Source organism: Marmota flaviventris, chromosome 2 (assembly GCF_047511675.1).
Source record: "Marmota flaviventris isolate mMarFla1 chromosome 2, mMarFla1.hap1, whole genome shotgun sequence".
NCBI classification, from domain to species: Eukaryota; Metazoa; Chordata; class Mammalia; order Rodentia; family Sciuridae; genus Marmota; species Marmota flaviventris.
In genome coordinates, this window is record NC_092499.1 from 111,295,781 (window position 1) to 111,312,353 (window position 16,573).

Sequence of the window (16,573 nt, forward strand, 5' to 3'; positions counted from 1 at the left end):
TCCCCACTACCCTGACTGTTGATGCCTACAAGATTGTTCTGGCACCAGCCACTGGCCTCTGATTTACTATTTTAAACTGAATGTCTTCTCCAAAAACAAAGCCCTGTCCATTTGGACCAGTTGTTTTACTCCAGGGACAGGGGTTATTATACACAGCAGAGATCTTTTGTCTGGAAAAGTGGAACGTCTTTATAAGAGTTTGGAAAGAAAAAAAAAAGAAAAGACAGACCCACAGAGCACCCAACATTTGGGAGTGAGGTCAGCCATCCCAGCTGGAGAAGGCAATGGGCTTGTGGGGAACTAAAGTACCACTTGGCCAACTTGCCTAAGCTATTGGATAAGCACCACAGTATTGGAAAGAAAGACAAAAATTGGGACATATTTTTAGTCTTGCTCAGGAGCCCAGAACATGCTCACAACTCCAGGAATCTCTGCTCTTCTCTGCAAATGGAAAATATGATCCATGAGAATAAACTTGACTGCTGGAGTGTGTGTCTGGTTGCCCAGCCCTTAACTTAGGGACACTGGGCCTCACAGGGCCTTGTAACTGGAGTCCATGTGCTTCTCTGAGTAGCTGGCTCACTGTAATGGTTAAAAGACAGAACAGTGGCCTCAGAATGAAAGTTCATAGTGACATCTGCCATGAGCAAGAGTAAAAGCAAATATGAAGGAGACACAACTATCAACCTAGTATGACTGAAGATACAAGAAGATATTCTTTCTGGAGTTGGTAGAGGAACTATGACTATCCTATTTCAATAGCCTAACTTTGTGCACTAGAGTTCCAAATTCAGCAAAGTAATAAATAAGTTCTTTACATTTCAAGTAAAAACACTGTAGTTTATTTCTTTATTTCACCGCCACCTATATGTATGAATTGTGAAGGAGGCCTTGCTTACATCTTGCAGAGCATGGCCAAGAAATATGCTTTATATTGGTTATTTGATCTTCAGCATCAGATTATCATTATTGCAGAGATGAGCAAAACACGCTAAAAGAAAAGGAAGTACACTTGCATTAATGGCACTCAATGAAGAACAGTCAAAGATACAGGGTTTTACCAGTGGCCAATTTCTTGTGTTTCCCATGGCAGATGTCAAGATGTCACATAGCACACAGAGGCTTTATTTGTCATTTTGGGGGCTATGTGCCAATCAGTGTCATGGGACAAAGACAATAAGTAAAGGCATGAAGAAACAAACAAGCAAATTGCACCAAAACAGATGTGTTTAAATTAACTGAGTGACAGTTTGTGCATCAGTCTCACAATGGCTGTCACGTGAGGTGGGGGGAGTAAAGTATGAAGAACCACAAGACTTAGTTGCTCAGAGGCTGTTGAGCAACTCCAGGAATCCTCAGAGAGGCCACCCCTGCGGGCCAGCGCTGGCCTCCCCTACTTGCCCGCTGTTGCCTCCTTGAGGGCACCCTTCCTTGCACAGTGCCTGCAGCAGGCGACCGGGCCGGGGTGCTTTGGAGGTACTGGAAAGCACTCTGACGGCCCACTTGCCTCTCTGCACAGTTAAAGGTGAGGGCCACTCCCACGTTGCTCTTCATGATTCTGGAGGAGCCATCCGATGTGCCATCAAAGCACCTGCCAAGTGCAATCTCCTTGGCCACGCGAGGGTCCTGGTCCGTGACAGTATAGATGCCATAGTTGTGTCCCAGTGGGTCCAGGGGTGCCAGCATGGTGTACTCACTAGTATCATTGTTGACTGCCAAGGGTAGGTGGTTGACCAGGTACTCATGTAGCATGGAGTTTACACTAGCTCGATGGCAGCTGCCCTGGGGGATGATCTTCACCAGTGTGCGGTCCACACGGTCCTGGTCATAGAGCATCCCACTGCACTTGAACTCCAGACAAGCAGATGAGACATTGGGCTGGTCCCTGTCCCGAGTACTCCTCACGTCTCGGATTCCGTACAGCTTCCCCACGGTCCGCCGGTGAGTGCCCCCCATGTTGCGCGATCGCACATTCACCTCCACTGGCCCCACGATCTTTACCTTGATGTAGCATGCCCTGAACTCCATTGGCTTGGGCCACCATGCCAGGTAGTCTTCAGTCCAGCTCATAGGGTCATCTTCATTGAAGGGAACTGTGTTGTAGTCATAGTGATCCCCCTCAATCTGGTAGAACCGAAAGTGGGCTGCACTGGGTGGGGCCTCCTCACATGCCCGGAGGTTCTCGAAGGCATAGATAGGCCCATTGCTCTCCTCAGCTGAGTTGGGCCTTGGCTTGGCCATGCTGATCTGGAAAGCTGTCTTTTTGACTCGTGGGTCCTCATGATCTGTCCGACGGTACTTGAGCTTATTGAGGTAGGGCTGAGGGACACCAATGGCATTTGGGTTGAATTTAGGAGCAGACTCCACTGCTTCCAGTTCCTCCCCTGCCAGGCTTGCCAAGACATAGGCAGAGTAGGCATCAGGGGACTGGTCATCACAGAAGGCAGGCAGACAGGCCCCATTGGGGCCTGTGATGACACTGTCAAAGCGACCCCAGGCCCTCGGGTTGGATGAGAAGCCAGTTCTGGGCTCCAGATTGATCACAGAGACTACAACCCCTTGGATTTGCTCACTGGGCAAGAACCTCTCGCTCCGGTAGGCCCTCACCTTGATGTAGCACCTCCTGCTTTCAGGGACATCCAGGTTAAAGAGCCTCCTCTCACGGATCTCCATGTTGCCCACCAGGAAGGTTCTTTCTTCCCTTTTGTTCCTCCTTTGGCTTTCAAATTTGAAATCGCCTTCTTCCTCCCACAGCCCTGTGTCTGGATTGAGGGACCAGAGTTTCATTGTGGGCACATGCTCTGGCATCTTGACCTGGGTCGAGTCAAGGTGGACCTTCACCTTGCCAGCATTAAGTGGCTCTGAGTTGGCCTCATCTGTGAAGTCCACAGAGAACATGCCATATGTCCGAAGAGGGAAGGTGTCTCCTTCATCATTGATGAAGTTCAGGTCACTCTGGGTAGCTGTGGCTGTGGAAATATTCCGGGGATCCAGGAAGGTCACACTGGCCTTCACTTTTCCCATGTAGGGCTCTCCATTCTGCCTGTAAAAACTCTGGGCTGGGATCTCCAGTTCCGCCACAGGGTCTTCTCCAACCACCTCCCCCAGAGGGATGATATTGGTCTCCATGGCTTCCAGAGTGATGGGCTCTTTCCGGCGGAGCATCTTGATCTCATGGAACACAGCACTCCCCTTCCTGTTGAAGGGCAGCACTTTGGTAGTGTTGACAAATTTCTGCAGCCTGTCCACAAATGTGAGCACCAGCCTCTCAGTGTCCTGGGGGACATGGAGGGTGAAAGTGCCCTTGTAACCAGTCATGCTCACACGGCTGTTCCCCATGTACACATGGCCAAAGCGCATGGGCTCCCCGTTGTCAGCAGCACTGACACGTCCCCGCACAATGCTCCGGGTCTCTGTACACCGCTGGCAGCTGCACTCCGTGGCCACTTTGGTGGGCAGCGTATATCCACTGCACTGGATCTCCCTCTCCTCAGTTTTGGAGATGCCACAGCAGTTCTCCACAGCATCCCGGCACCTGATCCCATTATCCTGCTGCCCTGCACAGGTCTTGACCGGGCAGTGGCCCACATCATAGTAGAAGGAGTTGGTGGCATTCTGGAAGCAGTCATGGGGAAGCCGGATAAGGTAGCTCTCAGGGGTTGGGTTGCAGGGACTCTCATCAAGTGCTAAAGAAGAAATGTGGAAATGTTAAAGTGGAAGTTCATACCCTACACCGAGTACCTCATTGTTACCTCTTCTCAGTTTCCAAAGGACAATCCTTTGCAATATCCTTGGGATAGCCATATCTCTGACAGAACTCTCTGAGGGAGATGAAACAACCATTACAAATCTCATTTTTTGAAGACTTTTTTTTTTTAGTTGTAGATGGGCACAATGCCTTTATTTTTATTTATTTATGTGGCTCTGAGGATCGAACCCAGTCCCCAAGCATGCAAGACAAACGCTCTACCACTGAGCCACAACCCCAGCCCACAAATATCATTTTATAGATGGGGAAATGGAATTGGTTGCTGACGTCACTAGAGTAGTGGTTCTCAATAGAGAGGTCTTGAACATGTGTGAGGGTATTGTAGTCATCACCAAAATTAGGGGCACTACTGGCATATGGTGGGCATGGCTTCTGATGCTCTAGGTCCGGCAATGCCTGGCACTTTTCTGCATTAAAAAAATATTCTGCATCCTGCATGACTTTCACATATCCTGTGAGACATTCAAAAAGGTAGAAACCCTGTTTAAAAGGATTTTAGCCTGGTATTTTTTACATGGCCCCAACACACTGAATTTTTCAAGAATGCAACTACCATATAAATCAATCTGAGACTGTACTTTGTTTAGCTTGAAACAACACCAAGAATTGTTCCTTATATCAGGAAAATTACATCCCTACAACAACATTACCCAAGGACTATGAACCACCAAAATGATACTTCTGTATCCATCAGCATTTGTAGCTATCAATTCATGGTGACTCTGGATGTAAGTACAAATGTCTGACCTCTTGGATTATCTTCTCAAGTCAATGTGCCAAAGCATTTAGATATCGAAATATTACTATTTTATGTTAAAATTACTTTCTCTTTATTTTTCCTGTATTTTGTAGTTAAGGCCATGCACATATATATTTGGAAATTAGATGTTGTTACTCTCTATAAATTGAACTGTGGAATAGTTAAGACAGTATTTTTTAAAAAATCACTGTGCCAAACAGGAAGCATTGGTGAGATGAGCTGGGACCACTGCTGGGGGCTCCATGTCTTTGCTGAGGTCCAAATTTTTGTTTTGCCTGTTGCTCAATTTTCTTGGAGTCTGTGAAATATTCCAGAATTCCTCCAATAAATTCTCTCTGCCTCTTGTTTTGTTTTGTTTTGGCCAATTACTAAGATATCCTCTTTCTCCCTCACTTTCCAAGGACAGATTTTTGATAGATCTTTGGCTTTTGAATTTCTTTCCCTCCAGTTCTCTTCTAGAAGCCAACTATAATCAGGTCACTGTTTCTTATAAAGCCCCCTCAGTTCCCCACTTCTGTACCTTTGCCCATGCCAGACCCTTCATCTGTATACCTCTACACACAGTAACTGCCAATTCTTTAAGACCAGGGATTCAAACATGGGCTGCAAATTAGAATTACTGGGGCAGTTTTTAAATCATGCATACTCAGGCCATATCCCAAATTAAATCAGACTCTCTAGGGGTAAGGCAGAGAAATCAGTAATTTTTGAAACTCTCAATAGGTGGTGCCAAAGGAAAGCCAAGACTGAAAACCATTACTGAAGCTCCAACTGAAAGCAGCCACCTGGAAATCAGGTCTCTCATTACTAGCATCCACAGCCCCATGCCTGTAATCCAGTCACTCGGGAGGCTGAGGCAGGAGGATTGCAAGTTCAAGACTAGACTTAGCAACTTAGCAAGACCCTGTCTCAAAATTAAAGGGAGTGGGGATATAGCTCAGTGGTAAAGTGTACCTGGGTTCAATCCCTGCTACTTGTTTGTCTCATTTACATTTCTTCACCCCTCCTCAAATGGTGGCTCTGTGACAGCAGGAATCAGGTCTGTGCCATCAGGTCTGTGTACCAGAAGGCATGGCACTTTGCACAGCTCACAAAAGCCTGAGCTTTTACTTCCTACCTATGCTCAGTGGGTGTTCAGTGAGCCTCATTGCAGATTCAGGACCCAGACATAGGCTCTTACCTATGACAGTCAGCTGGGCAACCTGGGACTTTACAGCCCCAGCATCACTCTGTGCCTTGCAAAAGTAGTCTCCAGCCTGGTCCTGCTGCAGGTTCTTCAGCACCAGCTTGCTCTCATGCTTGTAGAGGGAGGGATCCAGCAATGTGTCATTGTGGTACCTGTGAGTGATGAAGAAGTAGAGTAGGAGTGGGCAGTGGGAGGGCAGGTATATCTAAGGACAGTCCCAGGAGCAAGGAGTCAGGGAGACAAATGGCAAACGGATTCCTGCAGACATCAACATCGGCTGTGACATGCCTGAAGAGCACTGATTGGCTTAGGAGTCAAAGGAATTGGTTTGAAGTCCCAGGCCTGCCATTTAACTGGTTGTGGATCCTTGGACAAATCGTCTCTCATCTCTCTGAGCTGTAGCTTCCTGCTTTAGCTTCCAGCTGACCTCAGAGAATTGTTGGGATTGTCAAACAAGGTAGTGGCTATAAAATGTTTGTGGAGAGTAAAAGACTCCAGCTCTTGGGGCTTCTGACACTGTTTTTATTGGGGAAAGAGGGATTGAGGAACCTGTACTGTGTCCTGAGAACATGCAGGTCAAGGACCCTGAGACCAGCGATGATCTGGGGGACCATAAGTTTGAGGGTACAAGAGGGCTTCCCAGTGGTCTAGGCAGCCTCAACCCTGCAGTTCCCACTTGTAAACACAAATATCCAGGCTACCTTACTTAGAACTTTATTCTATTGGTTTCTGGGGTTTTTTTTTGCGGGTGGGGGGTGTTGGGGTACCAGGGATTGAACCCAGGGACACTCAACCACTGAGCCACATCCCCAACCCTATTTTGTATTTCATTTAGAGACAGGGTCTCACTGAGTTGCTTAGCACCTTGCTTTTGTTGAGGCTGGCTTCAAACTTGCAATCCTCCTGCCTCAGCCTCCCAAGCCTCTGGGATTACAGGCATACGCCACTGCACCTGGCTTATTGGTTACTATTATTAATCCCTGACCCAATGCAAGAAACCTCTTGTTTCCAAAAAGAAAACTGGGAAGAGTAATTGGCAGAATACACACCAGAAATACTTGTCGGGACTGGGCTTGCCTGTGGCCTTACAGCACAGGGACACGCTCTGCCCAACTCTCCGTGCTTTTGTCTCTGGGTTCGTCACGATGTACGGAGTCTCTGGGACAGAAGATGAAAAACAGTGTTTGGATTTTTTTCTTTGTCACAGGTTCTAAGAGCCTTGCTTTCTCAGGGTCCCAGATGGTGTTCAAATTGTATGGCTTCACCCTCACCTCAGGCCCATCTCTAATGGTCTGAATAGCTAAGGGAACCAGTCTAGAATGGAGTCTACTGCTTCCACCCCTCAGCCTGATTTTGTTTTTTTTCTTTTTCTTTCTTTCTTTCTTTTTTTTTTTTTTTTTTTTTTTTTTTACCAGGGATTGAATCCAGGGACACTTGACCACTGAGCTGCATAACCAGCAATTTTTTATACTTTATTTTGAGACAGGGTCTTGCTAAGTTGCTTAGGGCCTCGTTAAGTTGCTGAGGCTGGCTTTGAATTTGTGATTCTCCTGCCTCAGCCTCCTGAGCCACTGAGATAATAGGCATTTACCACTGCTTGTTCCTATGGCCTGTCAAGCAGCTTGTAGGTGGACCTTGTGCCTGCCACGATTCCCAAGTACTACAATTGAAACAAAACTAGTGGTTTTGAATAGCACAATATTAATGTTCTGCTGCCTCCAGCAGTTTTTTTTTTTTGGGGGGGGGTTTGTTTGTTTTTTACCATTCTGCACCATTTCTGAGCTCCCCAACTCCTCTGTCTATGACTTCCAAACCTTACACTATACTATAATTTTGGATAATGTGGCCAGGGAACAGAACCTATGAATATCTAGGGGAAGAACACGCTACAGAGTCCACACAGCAAATGCAAGCCTTTGCATTTGAGGTAAGAGTATGTCTATATTTGCCAGGAGGCCAGTTGGCTAGAGTAGAGTGACTCCATATTGGGGGAGTACTAGGAGAGGAAAAATAAAGAAATAAGGGAGAGCTAGATGATTTAGAGCCTCGTGGGCCATAGTAAGGATTTGGGGTTTTACTCTGAGTAAGCTGGAAAGCCAGTCTTAGCACGTCACCCCTCCTCACTCACCCAACCTCAGAGAACTTAGGTACCTGCTCTCATGAACTCTGCATTGATGGTGGCTGTCTTCAGATGACTCTTGGGTATTGTGAGCAAAATAGGGGCAAACTTGGTCTTCGTGATCTTCAGGGTGCTTTTACCATCAGGGCACAAGCCAGGGACTTGAAACCTCCCCTGGTTGTCTGTCTTGGTCAGCATCTTAGGCGTCTTGGTCAGCAGGTAGACAGTGGCCCCTGAGGCTGGGGCACCCCCAGGAAGGGAGACAGCCCCATGAAACATGAAGTCCTGACACATGCAGGCATCACAGTCAGCATTCACCTGGCCCATGGAGCAGGTCAGGTCACAGGCTGTGGAACAAGAAGTCACATTAGCAGGGTTCATACAGATTAGGGCCCTCCCTCAGCACTTCCCAGCCTGTAGATTCACATGTGCTCCCCTTCTTCCTTAGGCCTTTGTTATCCTTCCTTATCAGCCTGCACAACTAATTCCTACCTATCCTTTAAAACTAAGCCCAAGACACCTCCTCAAAGGAGCTTCTCCGTATTCCTCTAAGCTATAATTATTGACCTTGTTCTGTGTTCCTAATTACTCTCTATATCCCACCTCGGAGCACATAATAGATATTCAATTAATACTTGATGAGTGAATGAAGGAATCTATCTCAGACTGACCCTCTAACCCATCTTTCTATGCTGTCTTGACCTCACCCACCACACCATGCCCAGTGCCAGAAAGGAGGGTGGTACCTGGACAGGCCTGGCTCACACAGAGCTGGCCCTCTTCAGTAGCCTCATCACATAGTGACACCGACTCTGCCAAGCAGGTGCGTGTGCGAGTCTGGACCCCAGTGTGACCACAGGGAGCTGAGCACTTGCTCCAGGGTGACCAAGGGCTCCAGATGCGCTCTGTGTCTTGGCGCAGGGACCCTGCAAATTGATCAGCAGATAATCTGACTTTCCTCCCCTCCCAAGGGGACTCTGTCAGGAAACCTGATCCTGAGGCTGTTTTTTCTATCTGGTAAGGAAAGACAGGGCCCCCATTTACATTGTAGATGTCACTGATATTTATTTTTATTATAATGATTTTTCCAATACAGGGAAGTCAAAATCTTGAAGAAGTAGTGTCTCTAATTTGTGCAAAGGCACCATATGGGTTGGGATGGTCCTGAGTGGGGCTTGCTGGGTCAAACACTGGGATTTGATATGCTTCCCGAGGGCAGCACCAGCTTCCTTCTCCACCAATGTGGAAACAGCCATGTGCTTTCTGCACACAGGCTCTGGCCTGCAGTGACTCCAACATCCAGCCTCCTACTCCCCATCCTCCTTACCTCTGGTCTGAGGCCTGTGTGCAAGAATGAGGGCTCTGATCTTACCCAGGAGAACACCACTACCACTTAATGTAGCATAAGATTATGTGGACTAGCAGATCCCCAGGGGGGAAGGTGCCTATCCAAAGTTAGCAGGACTACAATTGGCATGGTGGTCCCAGTGACTTGAGAAGCTGAGGCAAGAGGATTGCAAGTTCAAGCCTCAGCAACTTAGTGAGAGCCTGTCTCAAAATAAAAAATAAAAAAGGGTTAGGGATATAGATTAATGGTAGATCATCCCTGGGTTCCAGTATGTAAAAACAGGCCGAGTGCCGAGGCACACGTCTGTAATCCCAGTGGCTGAGGAGGCTGAGGCAGGAGGATCGTGAGTTCAAAGCCAGCCTCAACAATTTAACAAGGCCCTAAGCAACTTAGCAAGACCCTGTCTCTAAATAAAATATAAAAAAGGGCTGGGGATGTGGCTCAGTAGTTAAGCACCTCTGGGTTCAATACCAGATACCAAAACAAGCAAACAAACCTCAAAACAAAAGCAAGCAGGCCTGCAGCTGACCATCACTAACAACTGAATTATCCAGTGCAGGGGTGGGAGAGTGTAAAGAAGCTGGACTCTGCAAACACAGACAGGATTCAAATCCCTGCTCTGTACTTATAGGCTGTGTAATCATGAAGAGTTACCTAACCTCTCTACACCTCATGCAACCTGTCAAGACAGGTCTTAGGCCTCTAAGGTTAGTTGTCAAGTTCAAATAGTGTGGATAGCTAGCATGGCATAGGAGCAAAAACAGAAACTAACACTTGGTGAATCTGGGTTCAGTCCTCTACATTCATTATTTCATTTAATCCTCATAAAAACCCTATGAAGCCCAGGCACAGTGGCATATTCCCAGAGACTTGAGAGACCGAGGTAGGAGGACCACAGTTCTAAGCCAGCCTCAGCAACTTAGCAATGCTCTAAGCAACTTAGCAAGACCCTATCTCAAAGTAAAAAAATAAAAAAGGACTGGGGCTGGGGTTGTAGCTCCATTGTAGAGCTCTTGCCTAGCACGTGTGAGGCACAGGTTTTGATCCTCAGCACCACATAAAAATAAATAAATAAATATAAAGATATTGTGTCCATATTTTTAATACTAAAAAAAAAATTTTAAAAACATAAAAAATAAAAAGGACTGGGGATGTGGCTCGGTGGTTAAGCACCCCTGGGTTGAATTTCCAGCACCAAAACAAACAAAACCCCATGAAGATTTACTGGTACCCTTGTCTTACATATGAGACAATGGTGAGAGAACATTAGAAAATTTATCTAGGGAACACAGTTCCTCACGGTAGGTTCTGGATTCAAATCCCAGCAGCCCAACTCCAGAGACTATGCTCTTCACCACTGAGCAACACAAGCACAATACAATGGGGTGATGGGAGGGCTCCCATGAATACGGAACAATATTTGGGAGCTGATGGCACTTCTGAGTTGGAAGCATGGTGTGTGATATTCAGAGTTCCTGCGGCCAGAGGCAGGTCGTGGCCTCTCCCGGTGTCGACACTGGAGGGGGAGGTAGTGGGTAGGGGTCCTTCAGACTCACTTGGTGGGCAAAGGAAGCGCACAGTGTAATTTGAACAGTTCTGGCCAGGACGCTGCTCTCTGTTAAGGCACCAGAAGCCCTCACGGGGACTACCATGGACCACCTGGCCAGTGCTGCCCGCAGGTATCCAGTCAGTGGTCCGAGCTTCTAGCTTCAGGGGACGGGCACACATACGATCTCCATAATAGAAGCGAATGGCATCCAGCCGCTCATAGTCACCCTGTCCGCCGGGGTGGTCAATGTTGAACCATGTTGTCCACTCACCTGGACCTGAGAGAGTTGGGTGGGGAAGAGCTATATCTAGAGGCACAGTGAGCTCCAGTTCTCCTTTCCTGCTCAACCCCTGGGGTCCTCCCTGATACCTCTCACCCACCCGGCCACCCCATCATTTCAGGTCCTGCCATACTTGTCTCACCAGTATCTCTCCATCCCCTCTGTACCTGCAAGGCACAGTCCTCCATCGGCCTGGAGGAGCCATGGCAGTAACTCCTGCCTGGTCTCTCTACCTCAAGGGTCTCCTTCTACCCCATCTTACCCCTCCTCAAAACTGCAGTTGGGGTATGCTTTCTCTGTGTGGCTTGAACCACATTACTCTCTGGCTTAAAATCCCCTTAGCAAGGCTAAGCTCCTGCTCTCTCTCCATCCTCCTGCCTCCTCACCTGCCTGTGCTCTGGCTCCAGGAAGCTCTGCAGCATTCTTAGAATAAAATAGGTAGCTTCATTATTCTTAGCTGTCCTATGCTATTTCTTTGTCTGGACAGAGATGTAGGCCAAATGCCTTGTAAAAGGGACTTTACACAACCAGGTGCAGTGGCACATGCCTGTCGTCCTAACAAATCAGGATGCTAAAGCAGGAAGATCACAAATTCAAGACCAGCCTCAGCAACTTAGCAAGACTGAGCAACTTAGTGAGACCCTGTTTCAAAATAAAAAATAAAAAGAACTGGGCACGTAGCTCAGTAGCAAAGTGCCCCTGGTTTCAATCCCCAGTCCCCACAGACAGAAAGTGGGTTAACATGAAAGCGTCACACCCTGGTTTCAGAGATTCACTTAGTAAGCTCAGTAGAGACGCCAGCCCTCCAGGCCTTCCCTGCTCCAGCCATGACTCACTCTCCAGGGGATCAGCAGGCTTAGAAAAGGTGCTGGGGGTCCTCTTCCCAGTTTGGACTCTTCTCACTGACTGAGTCAGCATCGTCTGCCTCCCTGAGGGTCAGAAGGAGAAAAGGCTGAGTGAGGGTCTAGGACTAACGAGGGGTCTCTTAAAACACAGGGAAGCCGTGTGGTGTGGTGGATGAGGCATGAGTCCTGGCCATGGGGCTTCACCACTGCACCACTCACAGCTGTGCCACCTCAGAAAGTCTTCATTCCTCTGCACCTGTTTCCCCCTAAAATAGAAATGCATTAATAATCACTACATCATAAGTGATTATGGTGCATTGTTCAGGGTAATAATAAAGGGAAAGGGAACTGGCAAGTAGGGCGTGCTCCATGAATGGTAGTTCGCTTTTCACTCATGTTCTAGAAATGGGTAAGCAGAAACCGCTGGGCAGCCAATGGGCTGGGACTCCTGCTTTGGTGTCTCGACCTATCTGTTGGCAAAACTGAGCCTTTTCTCAACTGTAAAATGGAGATGTTAATTCCCACCTCATTGTGTGATTCTGGCATGAGGATTCCATGACTTAAAACATCAACATCTCTGAAGTGTGCGAAGACAGAGCAGGAGCTCTGAAGCCTCTGCCACCTCCTAACTGCGTGACGTTGGCAAGCTACTTAACCCATCTGGCCCCGTGTTCTCTCCTTATAAAATGAGGATGATAGCAGTTCCTGCCTAAGGAGATTGTGGGGATTACAAATGTTCATTCATAAAATCCACCTAGAACAATGCCTGGCACCCGGTGTGCACAGAATAAGTGTTAGCAACGCTGTTAGCTCAATGCCCGGCACAATGGACGTCCATTCCCCTTCCCTTGGCAGTCTGGCTTTGGGAGTCCACCCTCCCATAGAGGACTCATGGCTTAACTGGGTCAGTAGTCCTCGATTTTTTTGACCTCAGACTTGGCTGGTCTGTCTGAGGATAAATACAGGGTCCTCAGGTCATGGGCATTTCCAAGCCTTCCTCCACGTCAGGCTGGGTTGGGGGCTCTGGAATGGAAGGAGAAAGGCTAGAAAGCCTTGAAAGACAATTAACTCCCAGGCGGGGAGCCAAGTCAGAATTCTCTGTGCTGCTTAACTGGGGTGATAGGAGCTCTTTTAATCAACCTAATCTGATTTCCCCTCCGATGGTTGAATGCTAATCATCTTCACAAACAGCAGCTGTCAGGGTGGAAGAGCGAGGCAGAAGGTGGGTGCACACAGGGGTTGGCGCTATGCTGAGACAGCCTTTGTTCCTGCATCTGTGGTCACAAAGCCTGCAGGGCATGCAGCTTTAAAAAAGGGGGGTTGAGATTTTTTCCCCCATTATCTGAGTATATAGTTAGAAATCAGGAGAGAGGGAGAGGTGGGAAATAGCATGCAGGAGCTCTACTGCTGCAGGAAGTCTGCAATCCCATCAGGCAACTTCTCTCTGCTTGTTTTTTTCAGAGTTCAAATTTATCAGAGGATGGGGTCAAGAGGACAAGAAGAACAGAGGGGTTCTGGAGTTTCTGTGAAATTTGGCTGTGGGGTCTAAATGAAACTGAGCTTTAGAACAGAAGAATTTTCATGAAACTAAAAACAGACCAACCCCTAAACCTGCTTCCAAGAATTCAGTGATCCCCTGTGACTCCCTTTTGCTCTGGCTGCCGGGAAGCTCAGAGCTAAATTTAGGACTCAGGTGCAATAACTTTCCTCTGTTTTTTCCTTCACCCTTCTCCTCATTTAAAAGTTTCTGTTCTTGGGCTGGGGCTGGGGCTCAGAGGTAGTGCACTTGCCTGGCATGTGTGATGCTCTGGGTGTCTTTAGACCTTTATTTATTTCTCAGCACCACATATAAATAAAAAAATAAAGGTCTATAGACAAGTTAAAAATTTTTTTAAAAAGTTTTTGTTCTGTGAGTTTTAATATGGAGAACCTTCTCAAACTTGGGAAGGGGAGGGAAGCAGGGCACAAATTATGAATACACCATTAAACAGCCTTAGATCTTAGGGCCTGTGTCTTGCATAATTGGGTGCTAGAACAGACATGACTTCACTATGGTAAATGGAGGATTTGGGAGCTAGCAGATACTTAGCCTGTACCCAACACAGAGGTGACTTCCAGGACCAGCAAGGAGAACACCCAGGCCTTTGTTCCCACCATTCTTTTCCCCAGGCCTTGTGAGAATGTGGCAGGAGATGGGCGAGGGTGTTTCAGAGTCAGCTTGTCTTAGGAATGTGGTTCCCTGGAAATCTTCTCAGATCCAATGACCTGAAAAGAAACAAAGCTTATTAGATCCCACATTTCTGAGTGCAATATTTCTTGACATGTCAAGGATGGAAGGATGGCCAGAATGAAGTCTTGTGGGAGTTATCTCCTCAAGTTGCAAAACTGAGCAGCTTGGGAGATGCAGAGGCTCAGAATCTGAGTTCAAAAGAGGCAGATCCAGTTTCCAACCCAGTGTCCCTATAGAGGTGGGTCACCAGGGAGAGTAAAAGTGAAGAGGTTCCCTGCCAAGGGAGGGACCAGGATTTATTTACAAGTCTTCCAGCAGCTTCTAGATGACTTGTAAATAAATCACTTTCAAGACCTGGGCTTGGGGGCCTTTTGTTCTGCTACACTTTGGTGGGGTTCACACTCTTGAATGGGGGCTAAATATAAAGACAGTGCAGCCCTGGCCCTGATCACCGTGGTCCAGCAATAGCAGGCAGCTGAAGGGCGCAGATGCCTCGCACACCACCTCCCAGATGTGCACGCGCTGCAGCTGGAACACATTCTGATTTGTTTTGTTGGGGCCTGGGTGGGAGTTCCACAGCCAGGAGCCAATTGAGGGAAAGCAGACAGGGTGCCTTGTGAGTGGCCAGGGCTCCCCAATAAACGCTGAGCATGTAGGGGCTACAGGAGTGGGGAGAGGACAACAGGCCTGGCAATAAGGTTAGGGGACTGTGGGATGTGTGTGGGCTGGGCTCTCGGCAGGACATTTTTCTCTCTCCCCTGAGCTCTGGCCAATCCAGAATCTGACCAGTTTCTGGAGATTCAAAATTGGTTTCCTTCAATCTCCACAGAGTCTAGGGTGTGGTGGGAAAGGGGAGATGCCTCCTTTCTGAGAAAAAGATGGAAAAACTCAGATGTTCCAGGGGAAGGACAAACCAATTCCACGTTGCAGACCCTGTAGACCAAAAATCACTAACCCCTCCCCACCTGTTTCTTAGAGGAGGGAACAGAGTCTCAGGGAAGTCACTGCTTCAGTTGTTGCAGGCCTTATTCCAAGCACCGGGGAGCTGAGCAGGGGCCTGAGCATTCCGCAGGCCTGCACAGCACTCAGCCCAAGCCTGTTCCAGGCAAGTCTGAGAGGCTAAGGTGGCCTGAGGCACCTTGTGGAAAAACCATTTCCCATCTGGCAGCCCAGGGAGGTTTCTCAGAGTCCCGCCATTTCCTCAGCAAATGCCCTGACATTCAGGCTCCCTGAACCCACGCTCCGCAGAACTCTTGGACAATGCACACTGGCTGGCCGCAAGAAGAAAGCAAGGCAACCAGAGGTATAGAGACCCAGAGTGGGGCCATGGGGTGGGGTGGGGGTCCCTGATCTTGGCTGGGGGAGGGCTAACTGGGGAAGAGACAGCATTTCAAAGCAGAAAGTAGAGTCTTCTCTGTTGGAAGATGATGGGTCAAAGAGAAAACAAAAAGAAAGAAAAGAAAAAGAAAGAGGGTGGCCAAGGGAGGCCAGGAGCAGCTAAATCAGACAGTTTGGTACAGGGATGGGCAAGAGAATTAGGAGTGCAGCTCACCGTGTCCTGAGCAGGACTCCTTAGCGGGGGTCCAAGTCTTCGCCTCTCCCGCAGTCCAGCGTGGGCCTTATATAGCACAGCTGGTGGCTCAGCCTGTGGCAGCCAGCCACTGGGAAGCAGCAGTGAAACCAGATCTGAGCATGAGCCTCCCTCCCCTCCCCACACTCCCTGCAGCTCACAGAGGCTGGGATTTCATGTCTAGATCCTTAGGGGGCATGCCATGGGTCTGATGATGGCCCAGGTGGGCATCTGCCTGGCATTCCACAGGCCAGAACAGAGAGGCAGGGGTCAGGAGGTAGGTTGGGCACTGAGAGGAGCCTTGGGAAAGGGCCAAGGAGAATTCTACATCTGGCAGCATTTCAGGGCTCTGGGGATGGTGCGCTCTTGCCTAAGCTTTGCTTGCTGATCCCCCACATTCCCCTGGCCCTGGCTCCCCCTTTGCAGAGAGAAAGCACTTTGCTAGCCTTAGCACATACTTCAAGCATTCTTAGGCATGCAGGCCACCATGGCCTCTCAGTTGGATGCATCTGGTCTCAGTTGGGCAGCTATTCAGCTTCTCTAATCTGAGGGAACCTCTGGGAACTTCCAAAGGAATGAGGGACAAAGGAAGTGCAGGACACAGAATATCACTTGGTGAAAAAAGTTCTACCTGACCCTCCCTACTTCCATGTGTTGGTTTGTACCCATGGGGACCCCAGATCCCCAGCATGTGGACTCTCGAAGACCAGACATCTCAGTGAGTAAATGTGAAGTCAGGTATGGGCGTTCATCAGCACGTGAGCAGCCAGTCTCACCCATAGGTGGCGTGAGCAGCTGCCTGTGCTCTAGGACTTCCCTGGTTCTTCTGGCACCAGCATGAGGTTGGCTGCCCATTGTCTCAGGCAGTGGCTCTCTAATTATAACATGCATTCAGATCACTCCCAGGGCTGTTAAAA

General features: G+C 48.3%; 1 protein-coding gene across 1 annotated transcript; it reads right to left on the minus strand.

Annotated features, from left to right (window-relative positions):
- Nucleotides 1-825: 825 nt before the first annotated feature.
- Nucleotides 826-15,726, minus strand: Cilp (cartilage intermediate layer protein). The gene is made up of 9 exons (XM_027925188.2): nt 15,639-15,726; nt 13,953-14,121; nt 11,848-11,940; nt 10,739-11,008; nt 8,581-8,760; nt 7,867-8,181; nt 6,765-6,873; nt 5,710-5,867; nt 826-3,686 (listed from the first exon to the last, which is right to left on the minus strand). The coding sequence occupies exons 2-9, from the start codon at nt 14,011-14,013 to the stop codon at nt 1,318-1,320; spliced, it is 3,555 nt and encodes a 1,184-aa protein (XP_027780989.2). The 5' UTR covers nt 14,014-14,121; nt 15,639-15,726; the 3' UTR covers nt 826-1,317.
- Between the last annotated feature and the right edge of the window lie 847 nt (nt 15,727-16,573).

Bases quoted from the DNA above. Each gene is read 5' to 3' on its own strand.
- Cilp (XM_027925188.2), bottom strand. From the start codon at position 14,013: ATGGTGGGAACAAAGGCCTGGGTGTTCTCCTTGCTGGTCCTGGAAGTC. The intron at 11,941-13,952 runs GTACAGGCTAAG...TCTGACCCTCAG, and splicing joins GGAAGTCACCTCTGTGTTGG to GGAGGCAGACGATGCTGACT. The intron at 8,182-8,580 runs GTACCACCCTCC...CTTGTTCCACAG, and splicing joins TGTGAGCCAGGCCTGTCCAG to CCTGTGACCTGACCTGCTCC.